General features: G+C 37.1%; 1 protein-coding gene across 1 annotated transcript; it reads left to right on the top strand.

Moving 5' to 3' along the window:
- The first annotated feature begins 4,960 nt into the window (after positions 1-4,960).
- LOC139884351 (monogalactosyldiacylglycerol synthase 2, chloroplastic-like) lies at positions 4,961-27,050 on the top strand. The gene is made up of 8 exons (XM_071868395.1): positions 4,961-5,345; positions 5,907-6,079; positions 25,436-25,597; positions 25,762-25,903; positions 25,994-26,218; positions 26,301-26,363; positions 26,523-26,597; positions 26,687-27,050. Exons 1-8 carry the CDS (start codon positions 5,067-5,069, stop codon positions 26,945-26,947), a joined length of 1,380 nt encoding a protein of 459 aa, XP_071724496.1. The 5' UTR covers positions 4,961-5,066; the 3' UTR covers positions 26,948-27,050.
- The last annotated feature ends 808 nt before the right edge of the window (positions 27,051-27,858 follow it).

Raw genomic sequence — 27,858 nt, 5'->3', positions numbered from 1 at the left:
TCTGTATAGCCTTCCAAGATTGGATCAGCTCCCCCGTAACAAAGACATAGATTCTTTGTACCTTTAAGATATCTGAGAATCCATTTTACCGCCTCCCAATGCTCTTTCCCGGGGTTCGAGAGAAAATGACTCACCGTTCCCACTGCATGAGCAATATCGGGCCTTGTACACACAATCGCATACATCAAACTTCCAACTGCTGAAGAATATGGTACTAACGACATCTCCCCGATCTCTTCCTTGGATGAGGGACAAGAACTCTTGCTTAACTTGAAATGGTTAGCTAATGGAATGCTAACAGGTTTGGCATTGTTCATATTGAAACGTGAAAGCACTCGTTCAATATACTTCTCCTGAGATAGCCATAACCTTTTATTCTTCCTGTCTTGGGTTATCTGCATTCCCAAAATCTGTTGAGCCTGTCCTAAGTCTTTCATGTCAAAAGACTTAGAGAGTTCCTTCTTCAGTTGGTTGATCTTCGTTGCATCTTTCCCTACGATCAAAATATCGTCTACATATAGTAGAATAGCAACGAAATCTCCTCCAGAAAACTTCTGAATGTAGACACACTCATCTGCTGCAGTTTTCTTGTACCCTTAACTCACCATGCATGAGTCAAACTTCTTGTACCACTGCCTAGGTGCCTGCTTCAAACCATATAAACTTTTCTTCAGCTTGCATACGAGGTTATCTCCTGAAACCTTAAAACCTTCCGGCTGCTCCATGTAAATTTCTTCTTGTAAATCTCCATGAAGAAAAGCTGTCTTTACATCCATCTGTTCAAGCTCCAAGTTCATACTTGCGACTAATCCAAGTATGACTCTAATTGAAGTCATCTTGACTACCGGTGAAAATATCTCATCAAAATCAATCCATTTCTTCTGTTGGAATCCTTTGACTACAAGCCGTGCTTTGTATTTCACCACTTTTCCACTACCATCCTTTTTCAGCTTGAACACCCATTTATTTTTCAGTGCCTTCTTCCCGCGTGAAAGTTCTACAATCTCATAAGTTTGATTTTTCTACAGAGAATCCATCTCATCCTGCATTGCGAGCAACCATTTTTCTTTATCCTTATGAGTTACTGCTTCATGAAAACTCTCCGGTTCTCCATCTTCAGTAAGTAGAAGGTACTCGGATTCTGGATATCTACTCGATGGAATCCGACCTCGTTCAGATCTACGAACTTCTGGAACATTCTGAGGAGATCCACCATCATCTTGACCTTGTGATGGTGTTGGAACGTCTGGCAGATGGGGTTGTGGCTCCCCCTGCTCAGCACCGTCATTTTCTCCATAATCTTCTACTTCTGGCATTTCTTCTTGCACTGAATATTCATTTCTCATGAATGAATCTATTGTTGCTTCTGGCACCTGAGCAGCAACATTTGTCTTCTGAGATATTGTGGGCTTTTCAATATCTTCTATTGTCTGGCTTTCATGGAACACCACGTCCCTACTTCTGATCACCTTTTTCTCCTTTGGATCCCATAATATTTATCCAAATTCTTCATCTCCATAGCCTATGAATATGCATGGAGTAGATTTTATATCCAGCTTCTGCCTGAGCTTCATGGATACATGTGCGTACGCTAAACATCCAAATACTCTTAAGTGAGAGTATGATGGATCCTTTCCAGACCAAAGTTTCTCCGGAACTTCAAAATTCAGTGGTACTGATGGAGATCGGTTGATCAAGTAACATGCGGCTCTGACTGCTTCTCCCCAGAATGGCTTTGGCAGCTTAGCCATACTGAGCATGCTCCGAACACGTTCCATGATTGTTCGGTTCATTCTTTCTGCTATACCATTATGTTGAGGGGTACGTGGGACCGTCTTCTCATGTCCGATGCCATATGATCTGCAATAGGCATCGAACTGCCTGGAAGAGTATTCACCGCCGTTGTCGGATCGAAGACACTTTAACTTCTTTCCTGTCTCACGTTCTACCATGACATGGAACTGTTTGAAGTAATCTAACACCTGGTCCTTCGTCCGCAAGAAATATACCCACACTTTTCGAGAAGCATCATCGATAAACGTTAGAAAGTATCTGTTGCCGCCAATTGATTCAACCTCCAAGGGACCGCAAACATCAGAGTGTACCAGACTAAGTAACTCTGATCTTCTCGTTGAAGAGGAATTAAACGAGACTCTATGCTGCTTACCAAACAGACAATGATTGCAAGGATTTAGTGCAGCGTCCTTGTCTACATTGATAAGATCCTTCTTTATTAGGGTAGATAACCCTTTCTCACTCATGTGACTGAGTCTCTGGTGCCATAAATTTTGTGAAGCCTCCTTTTCTGCAACATTAATGCTGTCTGTGCAGATCTTCACATGAGTCTTGTACAGTGTACCACAAATGTATCCTCGAGCGACTATCATAGCGCCTCTTGACAACTTCCATGTGCCTCTACTGAAATGACTATCATAGCCCTGTTTGTCGAGAGCTACTCCGGAAAGTAAATTCAGCCGAAGATCTGGCACATGGCGGACATCCTTCAGAGTGATTGTGCTCCCGGAACTTGTCTTTATCTTGACATCACCAATTCCGACAATCTCAGCGGAACTGGAATTTCCCATCTTCACAGCTCCAAAGTTTCCAGCTTTGTATGTTGTGAAGTATTCCTTATATGGAGTCACGTGGTAGGAAGCTGCAGTATCTACCACCCATTCCGTGTCTTCTTGTGAGACGTGAAGGCATGTCTCATCATGGGTTGAACAATAAGCTACATCACCAGAGATAGTCACTAATGTTTCTCCACCCTTATTCTTCGGCTGTGAACTGTTTTGACCTTGTTCCTCTTTTAATCTATAGCAGTTCTTCTTCATATGTCCCTCTAATCCACAATGATGACATTTATATGTTGGTTTTCTGCCATCAGCTGACCTACCCCTGCTCTTGCTTCTGCCTCTCCATTTATTTTCGCTACTCATTCGCTGTCTCCCCCGATTCTCTGAGACAAAGGCATGGGTATGATCTGTGCCCATGTCTTTTCTCCGTGCCTCTTCACTGAATAGGGCATCCTTGACCATTGACATGGTAAGTTTGTCATTCGGGGCTGAGTTGCTGAGTGTTACTACCAGCGTTTCCCAACTATCGGGAAGGGAACTAAGTAGCAGTAGCGCCTGAACTTCATCGCCAAGCGGCATCTCTACAGACGATAACTGGTTGACTAAGCTCTGGAACTCACTAGTATGCTCGGCAACTGAAGTTCCACTTTTGAGCTTCATGTTGACTAAACGCCTCATCAGCAGGGCTTTATTCCGAGCAGTCTTGGCCTGGTACATGTCCTCCAACTTTTTCCAGAGGGCATATGCGTCTGTCTCTTGTGCAACATGGTGGAAGACACTATGATTAATCCATTGACGGATCTGACCAATAGTTTTTCGGTTTGATTTCTTCCACTCTTTCTCTTTGGCAGAATTAGGGTTTATACCCTTTAATTCAATAGGATCGAACAAATCCTTACAGCTGAGGAGATCTTCCATCCGAGGTTTCCACAGCGTGTAGTTTGTTGCTGTGAGCATAATCATAGCTCCGGAAGATGATGTTGACTCTTCTGTGGACATTATCACCTTACAAATAATTTTTTTAACACAAACGGGGTTAAATTGTAGAAAACAGAGATCACCGTTACGTCCGGAACGGTTGAAAATGGTAGAATAGACACTTCGCGGCTTAAATTCCACTTACGGGGCAAAATTATAATTTGTATAAACTTTCAGGGACCAAAAATGAATTTCTGAAAATTTCAGGGACCAAATTATAAAATTTCAGTACTGCTACAGTACTGCTACAGTACCGCCAGCTGCTACAGTGAATTTAATGGTACACTCAAAATTATATTTTTTGAAAACTTCAGAAAACCCAAAACTCGACCAACGTCTCTAACCAAGCTCTTGATACCACTTGTTAGGAAGAGAGGATCGCCTGGACGTGGGAGATACAAATTTGAGAGAAAAATAACTCTATTACTCACAAGAATAGATTACACGAGTATTACAGCAACAATAATATCAAACCAGATACGACAAGTAGTCGCATAATGGTTTTCTATGTTTAGATGATCACTTCGGTGTAAATAAGTTGCCTTAAGTGGAGGACGCGGCGACTTGTGGGGAATTTCCTCATGGTAGTGTTAGGTTACTTTCGAGTTGTTTGAACTCGGTTTAGGAGTTAGGTAGTCGATTACGTATTATATATAAATGGTGCACATGAATTGCCTAATATGTAACTATCAAACAGTTTTTAGTTGTTATCTCTTCAACATGAACTTATAATCAATCCTTAGCAAAGTTAACTCAAGATCTGATATATATATATATATATATATATATATATATATATATATATATATATATATATATATATATATGACTACCCATATGGTAATGTAGTAATGTACTACTGTGATGCTTTTATAATCTTAACAAAACTTTATAAACTAGTTTATTTCATTTCATCTAAAATAATAAGGCATTAGTTACCTAGAAGCTAAAGGTATGTTACCTAACTTCGAAATTAAAAAACTACTGCATAATACGTTATTAAAGTGCGTAGTCAACAAAATAACGAAATCACAAAGAAGAAAATAACGTCACACCACTAAATCATTTTGAAAATATCGTACGGCTACAATATTTCAAACACGTTATAAAAATCCACTCAACCATAAACAACTATTAATTTTTAAGTTTCTTTTAACAGAAAAAACTAACTTCATTTCCCTATCGCACGTTCTTATCTCGCCACCGTTCGCCGCCCACGAAACCCATTTTCCGGTGGTGGGTTTCACAAGGCTCCTATCGGTTAGAACCCTGAAAAAGGTGTGTTCATTTCTAGATCCCTTTATCAAAAAAAAAAAAAAAAAAACTCATTTTCAACCTCCTTTGAAATATAATCTAAAATTTCCGTGTTTATTGCATCAATTTTGACCATTTTGAAGAAACCCATCAGTTAAATTTAAGAAAAACTTGTTTTTGATTTTTGGGAACAAGAATCAATCTTTTTGAGTTACTTGAAATTTCATACATACATACCAACAGTAAGTATTAAGAAAAATGGTTAAGGCACAAGAATTTAACGCCAATCGGTTGAAGACGGTGTTTGAGAGCATCGGGGCGCATGGATATGTTGGTGGTAGCAGCAGCGGCAACAATGGCATGAAAAGGCTGACATATGAAAATGGAGATAGAGCTCCTAGTATGGAAATGGTGGAGCTTGGTGCTAAAAGAACCAAAAATGTGCTTGTTTTGATGAGTGATACTGGCGGTGGTCATCGTGCCTCTGCTGAGGCCATTCGTGACGCTTTCAAGATCGAATTTGGTGATCAATACAAGGTACCCATCAACAATGTACTACTCCGTATTAAATACACAAAAAAGTTGGGATTTTTATCTTTGGTCATTCTTATAGCTAGAGGTTTCTTATTCTTATCTCCAAAAAAGGAGATTACTTTTTAAATGAAACTGAAAATTTAGGTATTTCTTGACACAGTGATTTAGTTCTTTGAAGCATTGACATTTCTCGGTTCTTAAATCACAGTTTTTTTAACGGCAGTTAGGAGTCACTGACATGGTCCGAAAGCGATGTCAGAACCCACCCACCAATCATTTCCTTGACGAACATTACAATCCAACCGCCTCTCAGGATGAAAACCCACACGAAGAATTCATGTGGGCATCGCGTGTGGTAGAACCCTCTAGGGTGAGGCTCAAACGCATAGACGTCTGAAACCCTCAAGGCCCATAAAATGGGCGGGTAACCACAAGGAATTATCTTTACAGCACTTGAGAGTCGAATCCCTGACATCCCTTATGGGAAGTTAGGTCACCACCAATGCGCTAACACCTTGCGGTTTCTTAAATCACAGTTAGCTTATGTTTTCTTCAATTTTGCAGATATTTATCAAGGATGTTTGGAAAGAATATGCCGGATGGCCATTAAACGATATGGAAAACCAATACAAGTTCATGGTTAAACACGTACAACTTTGGAACGTTGCGTTTCATAGCACATCTCCTCGTTGGATACACAACGCTTATCTTGCTGCTTTTGCTGCCTTTTACACCAAGTATGTTCTGTTTTATTCCCTTTTCACTGTTGGTGATTTTAGCATGATCCAACAATACATTTTAGGGATTGGATTACTAACTTGAAAGTGTCTTTCGAACCATTGATACGTTACACGAATTCGGAGAAGTGTGGAGTGCACGTTCGTAAAACGTGAGGTGGTTTGAGGTTTCCTTTAGACTTGGAAATGTTATTTGGAACATAAGAAATGCGAAACAAGACTTGAAAAGGCCATACGAGTGAAAACCTTGAGTTTGGAAAAATGGAGTGCTGGCCAGGCTTAGCCCGCGGCGCGGCCTAAGGCACAAAATCCATGTCGAGACTTTTGGCATTTTCAAGTGGTTTTCCTTTGTTAGCCTGCGGCGCGGCTCAAGGGCCCGCGGCGCGGCTTGATACAGGGGACGCTGAAAAGGTGTCTTTTTCACCCAAAAGGCACATTTCGAACCCCAAATGTTTTGGGGTTGTTCCAGGACATTTTAACTCCGTTTTTTCATGTTTTTGGACCATTTTAAGTCTAAATACATGAATGAGAACTTCCAAGCAACTAGTGGGTATGAATCAAAGGTTGTGACTCTTCATCAAACCTTTTGACCCATTATAAATACACATTTGGTGTATTTGAAAAAGGTTCCAGATTTTTAACCTTTTTACACACACTTTCATTTCATACAATTAGAAGATAATCTCTGCAATAATTTTGATTGTTTTCTTTTAGCCAAGACAACAATCTAGTCTTTGTCTTATCCCAATCGAAACTTCGTGTAACCCGTGGCTAATTGGGTCGAAATATTCGATTAGGAAAGTGTACACACAATTCAAAGATCAATCCGGAGTCGGTTCCGTTTCAGGCACGAAGATTTCTTACAATCCAAGTTTATAACATTCTAATCGAATAGTTATCACCATGTCCGGTGAAACGGTAAAGGAAATGACTTCAAGGTTTGCAAAATTGGAAAGGTTTGAAGGGGCAGATTTCAGGAGATGGCAAAAGAAGATGAAGTTTCTCTTGACTTCATTGAAGTTGGTGTATGTGTTGTCCACTCCAAGGCCCGTTGAATTGGATGAAGAGACAATGGAAAATGCCCGGTTAAGGAGCAAATGGGACAATGATGACTTGCTGTGTCGTGGCCACATTCTAAATGGTATGTCCGATGTTTTATTTGATGTTTACAATTCGATTGAATCGGCCAAGGAACTTTGGGATAAATTGGAGGCCAAGTATATGGCCGAGGATGCGTCTAGCAAGAAATTCCTTGTTAGCAATTTCAACAATTATAAGATTGTTGATACTAGGCCCATCATGGAACAATTCCATGAGATCCTTAGGATCTTGGGGCAATTTACCCAACACAAAATAAGTGTGGATGAAACTTTTACGGTTTCATCCATCATTGACAAATTGCCACCTTCATGGCAAGATTTCAAACACACACTCAAACACAATAAGGAAGAGATGAATTTGAATGAGTTGGGAAGTCACTTGAGAATTGAGGAATCAATTCGGGCACTAGATAGTGGCAAGGGAAAGGGTAAAGAAGTGGGATCTTCTTCAATCAACATGATTGAAGATAAATCTCATGGAAATAAATACAACAAGAAGCGAAAGTCTGAAAACAACAAGAATGCGTCCAATAAGAAGGACAAGAAGTCTTGTTGGAGATGTGGCAAACCCGGTCATTTTAAGTGGGATTGCAAAGTCAAGATGGTAGAAAGAGCAAGCACATCGGGTGCGGGCCAAGGATCAAAGGATCCTACTCCTAATCAAGGATGATACAATTGGATGGTGGGTAGATTCGGGTGCAACTTGCCATGCTTGCAAGGATTGTGAATGGTTCAAAACTTTCATACCGGATAAGAATGTTTTGCACATGGGCAACGAATCTAGTGCTAGTGTTGTTGGTTATGGAAATGTTGTATTGGAGTTTAGCTCCGGAAAATCTATTACTCTCTATAATGTATTGTATGTACCTAACTTACGTAAGAATCTTGTATCTAGTCCCATGTTGAATAAATGTGGGTATAAACAAGTGTTTGAAAGTGACAAATATATATTGTCTAAGTGTGGTGTGTTTGTTGGTTTTGGGTACTATAACAATGGAATGTTCATGCTTAATCTCAAAAATGTTCCTAAGGCCATTAATTCTACTTGCATGATTAGTTCTAGTATTTGTGATTCCGGTTTATGGCATGCTCGTTTAGGTCATGTACATTACAAACGAATGTATGAAATGTCTAAGGATGACTTAATACCAAGTTTTGATAAACATTTAGATAAATGTAAAACTTGTATGCTAACAAAGATCACTAGACAACCTTTTAGAGAAATAAACCGGAAATCATCTTTATTGGAACTAATTCATAGTGATTTATGTGATCTTCATGCTACTCCTTCAATGGGTAACAAGAAGTACATGATTACTTTTATAGATGATTCGTCTAGGTATTGCTATGTGTATCTTTTGCATTCTAAAGATGAAGCTTTAGACAAATTTAAAATCTATAAAACTGAAGTAGAATTGCAACTTGATTGTTCAATTAAAACATTGCGTACCGATCGAGGTGGGGAGTACTATGACCCGGAATATTTTCAATCGATGGGAGTTATTCACCAAACTACGGCTCCTTATACGCCACAACAAAATGGTATAGCCGAAAGGAAGAATAGGACACTTAAAGAGATGGTTAACTCCATGTTGTCTTATTCCGGTTTGAGTGAGGGATTTTGGGGGGAAGCCATGTTAACGGCTTGTTACATTTTGAATAGGGTTCCCAATAAGAATGGGAAGAAGACTCCATATGAACTTTGGTTTAACAAACGCCCTAACTTGCATTACTTGCGAGTTTGGGGATGTAGGGCGGTCGTGACACTTCCGGAACCTAAAAGAAAAACGTTGGGTGAAAAGGGTATTGATTGCATTTTTATTGGATATGCCGAGCATTCCAAGGCGTATAGATTCTTTGTCATTGAGCCGAATGACGCCGTTTCGGTTAATACCATGATTGAATCTAGAGATGCAATATTTGATGAATCTAGATTTACATCAATACCTAAACCAAAGGATGTGGTACCTATTGCAAGTACCTCCCAAGGTGCTCAATTGGAAGAAATTCCAAATGAGACTCATGAGCCACGTAGAGGGAGTAGGAAAAGGACTCCTAAATCATATGGTGAGGATTTTCAACTATTCTTAGTTGAAAGAACTAGAGATAATGTCATATCTCAACTTCATTATTGTTACAATATTGAAGAGGATCCGAGGACATATGATGAGGCTATGAGGTCTCGTGACGTTGCTTTTTGGAAAGAGGCAATCCGTGACGAGATAGACTCTATCATGGAAAATAATACATGGATTCTAGTTGATTTGCCTCCCGGTTGTAAACCTTTGGGCAATAAGTGGATCTTCAAAAGAAAGATGAAAGTTGATGGATCGGTTGATAAGTTTAAAGCACGTTTGGTCATACAAGGCTTTAGGCAAAAGGAGGGTATTGATTACTTTGATACCTATGCTCCGGTTGCGCGTATCACCACCATTAGATTGCTGATTTCGCTTGCGTCGATTCACAATCTTGTTATTCACCAAATGGATGTGAAAACTGCTTTTCTTAACGGTGATTTGGAGGAGGAGGTGTACATGAAACAACCGGAAGGTTTTGTCATGCCGGGTGAAATGTCCCGTTCTTATTGATTAAAAACGTTCCATATTAATTGATTTCGTTGCGAGGTTTTGACCTCTATATGAGACGTTTTTCAAAGACTGCATTCATTTTTAAAACAAACCATAACCTTTATTTCATAAATAAAGGTTTAAAAAGCTTTACGTAGATTATCAAATAATGATAATCTAAAATATCCTGTTTACACACGACCATTACATAATGGTTTACAATACAAATATGTTACATCGAATTCAGTTTCTTGAATGCAGTTTTTACACAATATCATACAAACATGGACTCCAAATCTTGTCCTTATTTTAGTATGCAACAGCGGAAGCTCTTAATATTCACCTGAGAATAAACATGCTTTAAACGTCAACAAAAATGTTGGTGAGTTATAGGTTTAACCTATATATATCAAATCGTAACAATAGACCACAAGATTTCATATTTCAATACACATCCCATACATAGAGATAAAAATCATTCATATGGTGAACACCTGGTAACCGACAATAACAAGATGCATATATAAGAATATCCCCATCATTCCGGGACACCCTTCGGATATGATATAAATTTCGAAGTACTAAAGCATCCGGTACTTTGGATGGGGTTTGTTAGGCCCAATAGATCTATCTTTAGGATTCGCGTCAATTAGGGTGTCTGTTCCCTAATTCTTAGATTACCAGACTTAATAAAAAGGGGCATATTCGATTTCGATAATTCAACCATAGAATTTAGTTTCACGTACTTGTGTCTATTTTGTAAATCATTTATAAAACCTGCATGTATTCTCATCCCAAAAATATTAGATTTTAAAAGTGGGACTATAACTCACTTTCACAGATTTTTACTTCGTCGGGAAGTAAGACTTGGCCACTGGTTGATTCACGAACCTATAACAATATATACATATATATCAAAGTATGTTCAAAAATATATTTACAACACTTTTAATATATTTTGATGTTTTAAGTTTATTAAGTCAGCTGTCCTCGTTAGTAACCTACAACTAGTTGTCCACAGTTAGATGTACAGAAATAAATCGATAAATATTATCTTGAATCAATCCACGACCCAGTGTATACGTATCTCAGTATTGATCACAACTCAAACTATATATATTTTGGAATCAACCTCAACCCTGTATAGCTAACTCCAACATTCACATATAGAGTGTCTATGGTTGTTCCGAAATATATATAGATGTGTCGACATGATAGGTCGAAACATTGTATACGTGTCTATGGTATCTCAAGATTACATAATATACAATACAAGTTGATTAAGTTATGGTTGGAATAGATTTGTTACCAATTTTCACGTAGCTAAAATGAGAAAAATTATCCAATCTTGTTTTACCCATAACTTCTTCATTTTAAATCCGTTTTGAGTGAATCAAATTGCTATGGTTTCATATTGAACTCTATTTTATGAATCTAAACAGAAAAGTATAGGTTTATAGTCGGAAAAATAAGTTACAAGTCGTTTTTGTAAAGGTAGTCATTTCAGTCGAAAGAACGACGTCTAGATGACCATTTTAGAAAACATACTTCCACTTTGAGTTTAACCATAATTTTTGGATATAGTTTCATGTTCATAATAAAAATCATTTTCTCAGAATAACAACTTTTAAATCAAAGTTTATCATAGTTTTTAATTAACTAACCCAAAACAGCCCGCGGTGTTACTACGACGGCGTAAATCCGGTTTTATGGTGTTTTTCGTGTTTCCAGGTTTTAAATCATTAAGTTAGTATATCATATAGATATAGAACATGTGTTTAGTTGATTTTAAAAGTCAAGTTAGAAGGATTAACTTTTGTTTGCGAACAAGTTTAGAATTAACTAAACTATGTTCTAGTGATTACAAGTTTAAACCTTCGAATAAGATAGCTTTATATGTATGAATCGAATGATGTTATGAACATCATTACTACCTTAAGTTCCTTGGATAAACCTACTGGAAAAGAGAAAAATGGATCTAGCTTCAATGGATCCTTGGATGGCTCGAAGTTCTTGAAGCAGAATCATGACACGAAAACAAGTTCAAGTAAGATCATCACTTGAAATAAGATTGTTATAGTTATAGAAATTGAACCAAAGTTTGAATATGATTATTACCTTGTATTAGAATGATAACCTACTGTAAGAAACAAAGATTTCTTGAGGTTGGATGATCACCTTACAAGATTGGAAGTGAGCTAGCAAACTTGAAAGTATTCTTGATTTTATGAAACTAGAACTTTTGGAATTTATGAAGAACACTTAGAACTTGAAGATAGAACTTGAGAGAGATCAATTAGATGAAGAAAATTGAAGAATGAAAGTGTTTGTAGGTGTTTTTGGTCGTTGGTGTATGGATTAGATATAAAGGATATGTAATTTTGTTTTCATGTAAATAAGTCATGAATGATTACTCATATTTTTGTAATTTTATGAGATATTTCATGCTAGTTGCCAAATGATGGTTCCCACATGTGTTAGGTGACTCACATGGGCTGCTAAGAGCTGATCATTGGAGTGTATATACCAATAGTACATACATCTAAAAGCTGTGTATTGTACGAGTACGAATACGGGTGCATACGAGTAGAATTGTTGATGAAACTGAACGAGGATGTAATTGTAAGCATTTTTGTTAAGTAGAAGTATTTTGATAAGTGTATTAAAGTCTTTCAAAAGTGTATAAATACATATTAAAACACTACATGTATATACATTTTAACTGAGTCGTTAAGTCATCGTTAGTCGTTACATGTAAGTGTTGTTTTGAAACCTTTAGGTTAACGATCTTGTTAAATGTTGTTAACCCAATGTTTATAATATCAAATGAGATTTTAAATTATTATATTATCATGATATTATCATGTATGAATATCTCTTAATATGATATATATACATTAAATGTCTTTACAACGATAATCGTTACATATATGTCTCGTTTAAAAATCATTAAGTTAGTAGTCTTGTTTTTACATATGTAGTTCATTGTTAATATACTTAATGATATGTTTACTTATCATAGTATCATGTTAACTATATATATATCCATATATATGTCATCATATAGTTTTTACAAGTTTTAACGTTCGTGAATCACCGGTCAACTTGGGTGGGCAATTGTCTATATGAAACATATTTCAATTAATCAAGTCTTAACAAGTTTGATTGCTTAACATGTTGGAAACATTTAATCATGTAAATATCAATCTCAATTAATATATATAAACATGGAAAAGTTCGGGTCACTACAGTACCTACCCGTTAAATAAATTTCGTCCCGAAATTTTAAGCTGTTGAAGGTGTTGACGAATCTTCTGGAAATAGATGCGGGTATTTCTTCTTCATCTGATCTTCACGCTCCCAGGTGAACTCAGGTCCTCTACGAGCATTCCATCGAACCTTAACAATTGGTATCTTGTTTTGCTTAAGTCTTTTAACCTCACGATCCATTATTTCGACGGGTTCTTCGATGAATTGAAGTTTTTCGTTGATTTGGATTTCATCTAACGGAATAGTGAGATCTTCTTTAGCAAAACATTTCTTTAAATTCGAGACGTGGAAAGTGTTATGTACAGCCGCGAGTTGTTGAGGTAACTCTAGTCGGTAAGCTACTGGTCCGACACGATCAATAATCTTGAATGGTCCAATATACCTTGGATTTAATTTCCCTCGTTTACCAAATCGAACAACGCCTTTCCAAGGTGCAACTTTAAGCATGACCATCTCTCCAATTTCAAATTCTATATCTTTTCTTTTAATGTCAGCGTAGCTCTTTTGTCGACTTTGGGCGGTTTTCAACCGTTGTTGAATTTGGATGATCTTCTCGGTAGTTTCTTGTATAATCTCCGGGCCCGTAATCTGTCTATCCCCCACTTCACTCCAACAAATCGGAGACCTGCACTTTCTACCATAAAGTGCTTCAAATGGCGCCATCTCAATGCTTGAATGGTAGCTGTTGTTGTAGGAAAATTCTGCTAATGGTAGATGTCGATCCCAACTATTTCCGAAATCAATAACACATGCTCGTAGCATGTCTTCAAGCGTTTGTATCGTCCTTTCGCTCTGCCCATCAGTTTGTGGGTGATAGGCAGTACTCATGTCTAGACGAGTTCCTAATGCTTGCTGTAATGTCTGCCAGAATCTTGAAATAAATCTGCCATCCCTATCAGAGATAATAGAGATTGGTATTCCATGTCTGGAGACGACTTCCTTCAAATACAGTCGTGCTAACTTCTCCATCTTGTCATCTTCTCTTATTGGCAGGAAGTGTGCTGATTTGGTGAGACGATCAACTATTACCCAAATAGTATCAAAACCACTTGCAGTCCTTGGTAATTTAGTGATGAAATCCATGGTAATGTTTTCCCATTTCCATTCCGGGATTTCGGGTTGTTGAAGTAGACCTGATGGTTTCTGATGCTCAGCTTTGACCTTAGAACACGTCAAACATTCTCCTACGTATTTAGCAACATCGGCTTTCATACCCGGCCACCAAAAATGTTTCTTGAGATCCTTGTACATCTTCCCCGTTCCAGGATGTATTGAGTATCTGGTTTTATGAGCTTCTCTAAGTACCATTTCTCTCATATCTCCAAATTTTGGTACCCAAATCCTTTCAGCCCTATACCGGGTTCCGTCTTCCCGAATATTAAGATGCTTCTCCGATCCTTTGGGTATTTCATCCTTTAAATTTCCCTCTTTTAAAACTCCTTGTTGTGCCTCCTTTATTTGAGTAGTAAGGTTATTATGAATCATTATATTCATAGATTTTACTCGAATGGGTTCTCTGTCCTTCCTGCTCAAGGCATCGGCTACCACATTTGCCTTCCCCGGGTGGTAACGAATCTCAAAGTCGTAATCATTCAACAATTCAATCCACCTACGCTGCCTCATATTCAGTTGTTTCTGATTAAATATGTGTTGAAGACTTTTGTGGTCGGTATATATAATACTTTTGACCCCATATAAGTAGTGCCTCCAAGTCTTTAATGCAAAAACAACCGCGCCTAATTCCAAATCATGCGTCGTATAATTTTGTTCGTGAATCTTCAATTGTCTAGACGCATAAGCAATCACCTTCGTTCGTTGCATTAATACACAACCGAGACCTTGCTTTGATGCATCACAATAAATCACAAAATCATCATTCCCTTCAGGCAATGACAATATAGGTGCCGTAGTTAGCTTTTTCTTCAATAACTGAAACGCTTTCTCTTGTTCATCATTCCATTCAAATTTCTTCCCTTTATGCGTTAATGCAGTCAAGGGTTTTGCTATTCTGGAAAAGTCTTGGATGAACCTTCTGTAGTAACCAGCTAGTCCTAAAAACTGGCGTATGTGTTTCGGAGTTTTCGGGGTTTCCCACTTTTCAACAGTTTCTATCTTTGCCGGATCCACCTTAATACCTTCTTTGTTCACTATGTGACCGAGGAATTGAACTTCTTCCAACCAAAATGCACACTTTGAAAACTTAGCGTACAATTCTTCCTTCCTCAATACTTCTAACACCTTTCTCAAATGTTCACCGTGTTCTTGGTCATTCTTTGAGTAAATAAGTATGTCATCAATGAAAACAATGACAAACTTGTCAAGGTATGGTCCACACACTCGGTTCATAAGGTCCATGAACACAGCTGGTGCATTAGTTAAACCAAACGGCATGACCATAAACTCGTAATGACCGTAACGTGTTCTGAAAGCAGTCTTTGGAATATCATCTTCTTTCACCCGCATTTGATGATACCCGGAACGTAAGTCAATCTTTGAATAAATAGACGAGCCTTGTAGTTGATCAAATAAGTCGTCGATTCTCGGTAGTGGGTAGCGGTTCTTGATGGTAAGTTTGTTCAACTCTCGGTAGTCGATACACAACCTGAATGTACCATCTTTCTTCTTGACAAACAAAACAGGAGCTCCCCACGGTGATGTGCTTGGTCGAATGAAACCACGCTCTAAAAGTTCTTGTAATTGGCTTTGCAGTTCTTTCATCTCGTTGGGTGCGAGTCTGTAAGGAGCACGAGCTATTGGTGCAGCTCCTGGTACAAGATCTATTTGAAATTCAACGGATCGATGTGGGGGTAATCCCGGTAATTCTTTCGGAAATACATCGGGAAATTCTTTTGCAATGGGAACATCATTGATGCTCTTTTCTTCAGTTTGTACTTTCTCGACGTGTGCTAGAACAGCATAGCAACCTTTTCTTATTAGTTTTTGTGCCTTCAAATTACTAATAAGATGTAGCTTCGTGTTGCCCTTTTCTCCGTACACCATTAAGGGTTTTCCTTTTTCTCGTATAATGCGAATTGCATTTTTGTAACAAACGATCTCCGCTTTCACTTCTTTCAACCAGTCCATACCGATTATCACATCAAAACTCCCTAACTCTACTGGTATCAAATCAATCTTAAATGTTTCGCTAACCAGTTTAATTTCTCGATTCCGACATATATTATCTGCTGAAATTAATTTACCATTTGCTAATTCGAGTAAAAATTTACTATCCAAAGGCGTCAATGGACAACTTAATTTAGCACAAAAATCTCTACTCATATAGCTTCTATCCGCACCCGAATCAAATAAAACGTAAGCAGATTTATTGTCAATAAGAAACGTACCCGTAACAAGCTCCGGGTCTTCCTGTGCCTCTACCGCATTAATATTGAAAACTCTTCCACGGCCTTGTCCATTCGTGTTCTCCTGGTTCGGGCAATTTCTAATAATGTGGCCTGGTTTTCCACATTTATAACAAACTACATTGGCATAACTTGCTCCGACACTACTTGCTCCGCCATTACTCGTTCCGACACCATTTGTTCCTTTCGTTCTATTAACTCCTGGTCCGTAGACCTCACACTTCGCCGCGCTATGACCATTTCTTTTACACTTGTTGCAAAATTTGGTGCAGAACCCCGAGTGATTCTTTTCACACCTTTGGCATAGTTGCTTCTGATTGTTGTTGTTGTTGCGGTTATTATTGTTGTTGGGATGATTGTTGTAGTTGCTGTTGTTGTTGTTGTTGTTGTTGGGCCGTTTGTTGTAGTTGCGATTGATGTTGCGATTGTTGGGATAATTGTTGCGATTATTGTTGTAATTGCTGTTGTTGTTGTATTGGTGATTCTTATCACCGTTTTCCTCCCACTTTCTTTTGACTTGCTTCACATTGGCCTCTTCAGCAGTCTGTTCTTTAATTCTTTCTTCAATCTGGTTCACTAGTTTGTGAGCCATTCTACATGCCTGTTGTATGGAGGCGGGCTCGTGTGAACTTATATCTTCTTGGATTCTTTCCGGTAATCCTTTCACAAACGCGTCGATCTTCTCTTCCTCATCTTCGAATGCTCCCGGACACAATAGGCACAATTCTGTGAATCGTCTTTCGTACGTGGTAATATCAAATCCTTGGGTTCGTAACCCTCTAAGTTCTGTCTTGAGCTTATTGACCTCGGTTCTGGGACGGTACTTCTCGTTCATCAAGTGCTTGAATGCTGACCACGGTAGTGCGTACGCATCATCTTGTCCCACTTGCTCTAGATATGTATTCCACCATGTTAACGCAGAACCTGTGAAGGTATGCGTAGCGTACTTCACTTTGTCCTCTTCAGTACACTTACTTATGGCAAACACCGATTCAACCTTCTCGGTCCACCGTTTCAATCCGATCGGTCCTTCGGTTCCATCAAATTCCAAAGGTTTGCAGGCAGTGAATTCTTTGTAGGTGCATCCTACACGATTTCCTATACTGCTAGATCCAAGGTTATTGTTGGTATGTAGCGCAGCCTGTACTGCGGCTATGTTTGAAGCTAGAAAAGTACGGAATTCCTCTTCATTCATATTCACGGTGTGTCGAGTAGTCGGTGCCATTTCCTTCAAAATAGTTAAATGGAACAAGTTAATCATACAGAATATTAAGAGTAGTTAATAGTATTTCGTAGCATAATATGAACTCATTTATAAAAGCTTTTTCTTCATATTAGCGTTTTATAAGTTTAAATTCGGGTAGTACCTACCCGTTAAGTTCATACTTAGTAGCTAATATACAATTCAACTACTACAATTCTATATGAAAAACTGATTGTAATAATATTTCGCGTTCAAACTTTTATACAATATTTTACAAACTTACAATACCGCTTATTTTACATAAAGCATGAAATATAGCACACAATAACTTTGATACAAGATAGTTGTGAAGACAATTCTAGCTAGTACACAAGTCGTTCGGCAAAGGCAATAAAGACACGTAATTCATACGTCCAGAAACAAGTCATGCATTCTGGTTTTGCTAGGACTACTTCCCATCCTTGGTCTTGTGCAACATAACCGTTATGGCCGTTGATAAGACAGCGTGTTGTAACGTCATCAAAGGGACGAGGGTTACGTAATGTCCAACAGTCCCGTAATAATCTAAAAACCTCATTTCTTACCCCAATTACCGACTCCGTCACTTGTGGAAACGTTTTGTTTAATAGTTGTAGCCCGATGTTCTTGTTCTCACTTTGGTGAGAAGCGAACATTACTAATCCGTAAGCATAACATGCTTCTTTATGTTGCATGTTAGCCGCTTTTTCTAAATCACGAAGTCCAATATTCGGATATATTGAGTCAAAATAATTTCTTAACCCGTTGCGTAAAATAGCATTTGGGTTCCCCGCAATATATGCGTCAAAGTAAACACATCGTAACTTATGGGTTTCCCAATGTGATATCCCCCATCTTTCAAACGAAAGTCTCTTATAAACCAAGACATTCTTGGAACGTTCTTCGAATGTATTACAAACTGATCTCGCCTTAAATAGTTGTGCCGAAGAATTCTGGCCGACTCTAGACAAGATTTCATCAATCATGTCTCCGGGTAGGTCTCTTAAAATATTGGGTTGTCTATCCATTTTGTGTTTTTAAACTGTAAAATAGACAAGAGTTAGTTTCATAAAAAAAATACTTATTAATACAAGCAATTTTTACATATATCATAAAGCATAAGAACACTATATTACATATATTACACCACACGAATACAACTATCTTATTCCGACTCGCTCGTTTCTTCTTCTTCGGTTTTGGTTCGTTTTGCCAAGTTTCTAGGGATATATGATGTTCCCCTAATACGAGCCGTCGTTGTCCACATTGGTTTAGAAAAACCTGGTGGTTTAGAGGTTCCCGGGTCATTGTTACTACTTAAGGACTTCGGGGGTTGACGATACATATAAAGTTCATCGGGGTTGGAATTAGATTTCTCTATTTTTATGCCCTTTCCCTTATTATTTTCTTTTGCCTTTTTAAATTCAGTTGGGGTAATTTCTATAACATCATCGGAATTCTCGTCGGAATCCGATTCATCGGAGAATTGGTAATCCTCCCAATATTTTGCTTCCTTGGCGGAAACACCATTGACCATAATTAACTTTGGTCGGTTGGTTGAGGATTTTCTTTTACTTAACCGTTTTATTATTTCCCCCACCGGTTCTATTTCTTCATCCGGTTCCGATTCTTCTTCCGGTTCCGATTCTTCTTCCGGTTCCGACTCTTCTTCCGGTTCCTCTTCGGGAACTTGTGAATCAGTCCACAAATCATTCCAATTTACATTTGACTCTTCATTATTATTAGGTGAGTCAATGGGACTTGTTCTAGAGGTAGACATCTATCACATAATATCAAACACGTTAAGAGATTAATATATCACATAATATTCATATGTTAAAAATATATAGTTTCCAACAAAAATGTTAAGCAATCATTTTTAAAGAAAACACGGTCGAAGTCCAGACTCACTAATGCATCCTAACAAACTCGATAAGATACACTAATGCAAATTTTCTGGTTCTCTAAGACCAACGCTCGGATACCAACTGAAATGTCCCGTTCTTATTGATTAAAAACGTTCCATATTAATTGATTTCGTTGCGAGGTTTTGACCTCTATATGAGACATTTTTCAAAGACTGCATTCATTTTTAAAACAAACCATAACCTTTATTTCATAAATAAAGGTTTAAAAAGCTTTACGTAGATTATCAAATAATGATAATCTAAAATATCCTGTTTACACACGACCATTACATAATGGTTTACAATACAAATATGTTACATCGAATTCAGTTTCTTGAATGCAGTTTTTACACAATATCATACAAACATGGACTCCAAATCTTGTCCTTATTTTAGTATGCAACAGCGGAAGCTCTTAATATTCACCTGAGAATAAACATGCTTTAAACGTCAACAAAAATGTTGGTGAGTTATAGGTTTAACCTATATATATCAAATCGTAACAATAGACCACAAGATTTCATATTTCAATACACATCCCATACATAGAGATAAAAATCATTCATATGGTGAATACCTGGTAACCGACAATAACAAGATGCATATATAAGAATATCCCCATCATTCCGGGACACCCTTCGGATATGATATAAATTTCGAAGTACTAAAGCATCCGGTACTTTGGATGGGGTTTGTTAGGCCCAATAGATCTATCTTTAGGATTCGCGTCAATTAGGGTGTCTGTTCCCTAATTCTTAGATTACCAGACTTAATAAAAAGGGGCATATTCGATTTCGATAATTCAACCATAGAATGTAGTTTCACGTACTTATGTCTATTTTGTAAATCATTTATAAAACCTGCATGTATTCTCATCCCAAAAATATTAGATTTTAAAAGTGGGACTATAACTCACTTTCACAGATTTTTACTTCGTCGGGAAGTAAGACTTGGCCACTGGTTGATTCACGAACCTATAACAATATATACATATATATCAAAGTATGTTCAAAAATATATTTACAACACTTTTAATATATTTTGATGTTTTAAGTTTATTAAGTCAGCTGTCCTCGTTAGTAACCTACAACTAGTTGTCCACAGTTAGATGTACAGAAATAAATCGATAAATATTATCTTGAATCAATCCACGACCCAGTGTATACGTATCTCAGTATTGATCACAACTCAAACTATATATATTTTGGAATCAACCTCAACCCTGTATAGCTAACTCCAACATTCACATATAGAGTGTCTATGGTTGTTCCGAAATATATATAGATGTGTCGACATGATAGGTCGAAACATTGTATACGTGTCTATGGTATCTCAAGATTACATAATATACAATACAAGTTGATTAAGTTATGGTTGGAATAGATTTGTTACCAATTTTCACGTAGCTAAAATGAGAAAAATTATCCAATCTTGTTTTACCCATAACTTCTTCATTTTAAATCCGTTTTGAGTGAATCAAATTGCTATGGTTTCATATTGAACTCTATTTTATGAATCTAAACAGAAAAGTATAGGTTTATAGTCGGAAAAATAAGTTACAAGTCGTTTTTGTAAAGGTAGTCATTTCAGTCGAAAGAACGACGTCTAGATGACCATTTTAGAAAACATACTTCCACTTTGAGTTTAACCATAATTTTTGGATATAGTTTCATGTTCATAATAAAAATCATTTTCTCAGAATAACAACTTTTAAATCAAAGTTTATCATAGTTTTTAATTAACTAACCCAAAACAGCCCGCGGTGTTACTACGACGGCGTAAATCCGGTTTTATGGTGTTTTTCGTGTTTCCAGGTTTTAAATCATTAAGTTAGTATATCATATAGATATAGAACATGTGTTTAGTTGATTTTAAAAGTCAAGTTAGAAGGATTAACTTTTGTTTGCGAACAAGTTTAGAATTAACTAAACTATGTTCTAGTGATTACAAGTTTAAACCTTCGAATAAGATAGCTTTATATGTATGAATCAAATGATGTTATGAACATCATTACTACCTTAAGTTCCTTGGATAAACCTACTGGAAAAGAGAAAAATGGATCTAGCTTCAATGGATCCTTGGATGGCTCGAAGTTCTTGAAGCAGAATCATGACACGAAAACAAGTTCAAGTAAGATCATCACTTGAAATAAGATTGTTATAGTTATAGAAATTGAACCAAAGTTTGAATATGATTATTACCTTGTATTAGAATGATAACCTACTGTAAGAAACAAAGATTTCTTGAGGTTGGATGATCACCTTACAAGATTGGAAGTGAGCTAGCAAACTTGAAAGTATTCTTGATTTTATGAAACTAGAACTTTTGGAATTTATGAAGAACACTTAGAACTTGAAGATAGAACTTGAGAGAGATCAATTAGATGAAGAAAATTGAAGAATGAAAGTGTTTGTAGGTGTTTTTGGTCGTTGGTGTATGGATTAGATATAAAGGATATGTAATTTTGTTTTCATGTAAATAAGTCATGAATGATTACTCATATTTTTGTAATTTTATGAGATATTTCATGCTAGTTGCCAAATGATGGTTCCCACATGTGTTAGGTGACTCACATGGGCTGCTAAGAGCTGATCATTGGAGTGTATATACCAATAGTACATACATCTAAAAGCTGTGTATTGTACGAGTACGAATACGGGTGCATACGAGTAGAATTGTTGATGAAACTGAACGAGGATGTAATTGTAAGCATTTTTGTTAAGTAGAAGTATTTTGATAAGTGTATTAAAGTCTTTCAAAAGTGTATAAATACATATTAAAACACTACATGTATATACATTTTAACTGAGTCGTTAAGTCATCGTTAGTCGTTACATGTAAGTGTTGTTTTGAAACCTTTAGGTTAACGATCTTGTTAAATGTTGTTAACCCAATGTTTATAATATCAAATGAGATTTTAAATTATTATATTATCATGATATTATCATGTATGAATATCTCTTAATATGATATATATACATTAAATGTCTTTACAACGATAATCGTTACATATATGTCTCGTTTAAAAATCATTAAGTTAGTAGTCTTGTTTTTACATATGTAGTTCATTGTTAATATACTTAATGATATGTTTACTTATCATAGTATCATGTTAACTATATATATATCCATATATATGTCATCATATAGTTTTTACAAGTTTTAACGTTCGTGAATCACCGGTCAACTTGGGTGGGCAATTGTCTATATGAAACATATTTCAATTAATCAAGTCTTAACAAGTTTGATTGCTTAACATGTTGGAAACATTTAATCATGTAAATATCAATCTCAATTAATATATATAAACATGGAAAAGTTCGGGTCACTACACCGGGACAAGAGACGAAGGTGTGCAAGTTGATTAAGTCCTTGTATGGGCTTAAACAAGCACCAAAGCAATGGCATCAAAAGTTTGATGATGTTATTTTGTCTCATGGCTTTATGATCAACCAATCGGATAAGTGTGTGTATAGCAAATTTGATCACAAGGGGAATGGTGTGATTATTTGCTTGTATGTGGATGACATGTTGATATTTGGTACTAGCCAAGATCAAGTTGATAAGACCAGACATTTTCTGTCATCTAAGTTTTTGATGAAGGATATGGGGGTTGCGGATGTGATTCTTGGGATAAGGATCATCTGTGGTGATAATGGCATCACGATAACTCAATCTCATTATATTGAGAAGATCCTCAAGAAGTTCAATCTTGAGGATACCTCCCCGGTAAGTACTCCCATAGATCCTACTCTTAAGCTCTTACCCAATACGGGTTCGGCGGTATATCAACTTAAATACGCGAGTGCTATAGGGTGTCTAATGTATGCAATGACTTGCACTAGACCGGATATTGCCTATGCGGTGGGAAAATTGAGTAGATTTACAAGTAACCCGGGTTCTCACCATTGGCAAGCTGTAAATAGAGTATTTAAGTATTTGAAGCGAACCAAGGACTTTGGTATCACGTATACCAGCTTCCCTTCTATTTTAGAAGGTTATTCGGATGCAAGTTGGATAACCAATATGGAAGATCATTCTTCCAATACTGGTTGGATATTCCTACTTGGTGGAGGGGCAATTTCATGGGCTTCCAAAAAGCAAACATGTATCACAAATTCGACAATGGAGTCGGAATTTGTTGCATTGGCTGCGGAGGGTAATGAAGCCGGGTGGTTAAGGAATTTGGTTTATGAGATTCCTTTATGGCCAAAGCCCATTCCTCCTATTGGTATACATTGCGATAGTGCTTCAACGGTGGCTAAGGCTTATAGTCACATGTATAATGATAAGTCTAGACACTTGGGTGTTAGACATTCCATGGTACGTGAATTAATCACAAGTGGAGTGATCTCCATAGATTTTGTGAGATCGGAACAAAATCTAGCGGATCACTTGACCAAGGGACTAGCCAGAGACTCGGTGCACAAGTCGGCTATTGGTGTGGGATTGAAGTCCATCTAAGTCTTTCAAAGTGGGATACCCAATTCCCTTCTAGTACAACGCTAGAAGCTTGAATTCAATGAGGAAAGCCTATTTTGAGAAGATTGGAACACATGTTTATCATATAATCCCAAAGGTATGTGTTCGGACCTACAAGATAAAGTAAGGTTGAAGTTTATAACTTCTTAATAGTTCTCTTGATAAATTGCATTGTAGGAGCAAGATTGAAGAGAGCTACCTAAGTGGACATGAAGTTGAGCCGCTTCAAGAAAGCTTTGGACTTAGTTTTCTATATGTTCATGATTGGATTGGGACACATGGCTCCTAATAGTGTCAAGTTTGTATTGTTAGAGATTATGGAACTAGTGTGTATATTATCGACAGGTTTTCAAATGAATTGATGGGTTCAAACTATTAGAGCACCCTGATTTTCGAATTCTTGCACGTGTAATATACTATGTGTAAATTCAATCCATGTGACATTTACATTTATGCATTAGTTTCTAATTGTTGGTATTTTAGTAATCAAGGATCATACTAAAATGGGGGGGATTTGTTGGTGATTTTAGCATGATCCAACAATACATTTTAGGGATTGGATTACTAACTTGAAAGTGTCTTTCGAACCATTGATACGTTACACGAATTCGGAGAAGTGTGGAGTGCACGTTCGTAAAACGTGAGGTGGTTTGAGGTTTCCTTTAGACTTGGAAATGTTATTTGGAACATAAGAAATGCGAAACAAGACTTGAAAAGGCCATACGAGTGAAAACCTTGAGTTTGGAAAAATGGAGTGCTGGCCAGGCTTAGCCCGCGGCGCGGCCTAAGGCACAAAATCCATGTCTAGACTTTTGGCATTTTCAAGTGGTTTTCCTTTGTTAGCCCTCGGCGCGGCTCAAGGGCCCGCGGCGCGGCTTGATACAGGGGACGCTGAAAAGGTGTCTTTTTCACCCAAAAAGGCACATTTCGAACCCCAAACGTTTTGGGGTTGTTCCAGGGCATTTTAACTCCGTTTTTTCATGTTTTTGGACCATTTTAAGTCTAAATACATGAATGAGAACTTCCAAGCAACTAGTGGGTATGAATCAAAGGTTGTGATTCTTCATCAAACCTTTTGACCCATTATAAATACACATTTGGTGTATTTGAAAAAGGTTTCAGATTTTTAACCTTTTTACACACACTTTCATTTCATACAATTAGAAGATAATCTCTGCAATAATTTTGATTGTTTTCTTTTAGCCAAGACAACAATCTAGTCTTTGTCTTATCCCAATCGAAACTTCGTGTAACCCGTGGCTAATTGGGTCGAAATATTCGATTAGAAAAGTGTACAACTTGTGCAAAGATCAATCCGGAGTCGGTTCCGTTTCAGGCACGAAGATTTCTTACAATCCAAGTTTATAACATTCACCCTTTTGCAACTGCAGTTATAGCTAATGATTGTTTTTATTGTTGTTAATTATCTTTTTTTTGGAACTAAAGGGAGGTTGAAGCGGGTTTAATGGAGTATAAACCAGATATCATCATCAGTGTTCATCCTCTAATGCAACACATTCCTCTGTGGGTTCTAAAATGGCAAGGATTAGACAAAAAGGTCATCTTTGTGACAGTTATTACAGATCTCAATACATGCCATCGAACATGGTAAAAGTCGCAACTACCCTCAACCATAAAACTACCTACAAATTTACAAAAAAAAAAAAAAAAAAAAAAAAAAAAAAAAAAAAAAATTCTTGATTTAACTAGTTCAATTTAACTGAGTTTTTTTTTTTTTTTTTTTTTTTTGTTGTTGTTGTTGTTGTAATCAGGTTCCATCCGGGAGTTGACAGATGCTATTGCCCTTCGGAAGAGGTAGCACAGCGGGCATTACTAGACGACCTAGACAAAAGTCAGTTGCGTGTGTTTGGCTTGCCCATTCGACCATCTTTTGCTCGTGCAGTCCTCAACAAGGTTACACCTTTTTTTTCTTAACTTCTATAAGTTTACACCATTTATTTTAGCCTCAATCTGTTTTTTTTTTTTTTTTAATACTTTTTGTAGGATGAGTTGAGAGCAGAGTTGGAAATGGATCCAAATCTACCAACTGTGTTGTTAATGGGAGGTGGTGAAGGGATGGGCCCAGTAAAAAAGACTGCAAAAGCTCTAGGAGAAGCTTTAGTTGACAAAGAAACCGGAAAAGCGTTTGGACAAATGGTTATAATATGCGGTCGAAACAAGTCTTTGGCATCATCTCTTCAGTCTCTCGAGTGGAAAATTCCTGTTAAGGTAGTCAATTGGATTATAACCGAATCTTTACTTAAAATGATTTTATAGTTATAGTCATTTTTGTTTTTGCCTTTTGTTGTAGGTTAGAGGATTCGAAAAGCAGATGCAGAAATGGATGGGTGCTTGTGATTGCATTATAACCAAAGTATGATTCAATATAATATGTTTCTTGTTATACGATGATCCGTACACTAATAAACATACATTACAATGTTGTACTGTTTAAAACACTTTTTTAATGGTGTACGGATCACTTCCCATAAAAAATAATGGATCTTTTTGTATCTTTCATTGGATTTTGTAGGCGGGTCCCGGTACAATTGCAGAGGCGTTAATCAGAGGGCTTCCGTTGATCCTCAACGACTATATCCCAGGACAAGTATGCAACATTTCATGTTTGTCAAGTCTTTTTTAGTAATTTAGTACCTAGTAACATAAATAAAATGTGTTTTGATGGATTAATAACAGGAAAAAGGAAATGTTCCATATGTTGTGAACAACGGGGCGGGTGTATTCACTCGAAGCTCAAGGGAAACAGCTAGAATTGTAGCGAGATGGTTCAGTTGCAATGCAGACGAGCACAAAAGAATGGCGGAACATGCACTTAAACTAGCTCAACCGGAGGCAGTTTTTGACATTGTGAGGGATATTCACGAATTGGCACGCCAACGTGGGCCCCTCATAGACTCCCCATACATTCTAACATCATCTTTTTCGAGCCTTCTATAACTAGATACTAGATATATGGGATTTCGAGGCTTTTTTGGGTGTCAAAGTGTAAATTATTCAGTATGGGTGTAGACTCTTTTGAACGAAGAACATAAACGTGTAATAATGGTGATCTTTGAAATAATATGAAAGGGATTTGAAACATCTTCTAAACATATGCCAAACATAACTTAGTTGACTTGCAATGTGTGTTAAACTGTTAATCAAGTTTAATATCTGCAAATGTGAAAGGGTTCAAGTAACACAATTCGCAATATGTCGATAGGTATTTGGCTTCATACAAAATACTATAATAATACTCGCGAGTATCAAAATGCAATACACGGACAATTCTTTACAACAACAACAATACTCAATTCCACGAATATGAAATATAAGTGTACTAGGGAAGTATTTCATCTATCTACCCTAGAATAAAAGGAAAGTCATTGTTCCACTCAAAGTAAAAAAAAAAAAAAATAGTTATTCTACCACGAATGTGAGGTGTTGACAATTCATTGATACTCCTAAAAAATAAGGGGGATGATTCTCACACACTGTTTTTTGATCCTCACACACCCTTTTACCCTATTATTAGGGAGGAGTTCAAGTAAATTGGTGTGTGAGGATCAAAAAACAGTGTGCGAGAATCACCCCCTAAAAAATAAACACATATTAAAAACTGTTTCTCTTATGTTTTTTTATAAAAAATGTAAATGTAGATATAGATATTATAGTAGATAAAATGTAAATGTAGATATAGATAGACCTATAATATTACAGTCTTAGATTATGTATTGTAAATTCTTATATATATATATTTTTTTTTTTTTGACAACGATTGGGATCACCCAAGGGGGACTAAACCACCCGTTGCGATCATCTCCCGTTTCGACTATTCCGATGCATCGATAATAACCCCGCCCCCATCA

Source organism: Rutidosis leptorrhynchoides, chromosome 1 (assembly GCF_046630445.1).
Source record: "Rutidosis leptorrhynchoides isolate AG116_Rl617_1_P2 chromosome 1, CSIRO_AGI_Rlap_v1, whole genome shotgun sequence".
Lineage (NCBI taxonomy): Eukaryota > Viridiplantae > Streptophyta > Magnoliopsida > Asterales > Asteraceae > Rutidosis > Rutidosis leptorrhynchoides.
The sequence above is the reverse complement of the archived record's forward strand: the minus strand, read 5'-3'. Positions and strand labels throughout refer to the sequence as shown.

Excerpts from the sequence above, each read along its gene's own strand:
- LOC139884351 (XM_071868395.1), top strand. The coding sequence starts at position 5,067 with ATGGTTAAGGCACAAGAATTTAACGCCAATCGGTTGAAGACGGTGTTT. Across the intron at positions 25,598-25,761 it reads AATACATGCCATCGAACATG|GTTCCATCCGGGAGTTGACA; the intron begins GTAAAAGTCGCA and ends TGTTGTAATCAG. Across the intron at positions 26,598-26,686 it reads ACGACTATATCCCAGGACAA|GAAAAAGGAAATGTTCCATA; the intron begins GTATGCAACATT and ends GATTAATAACAG.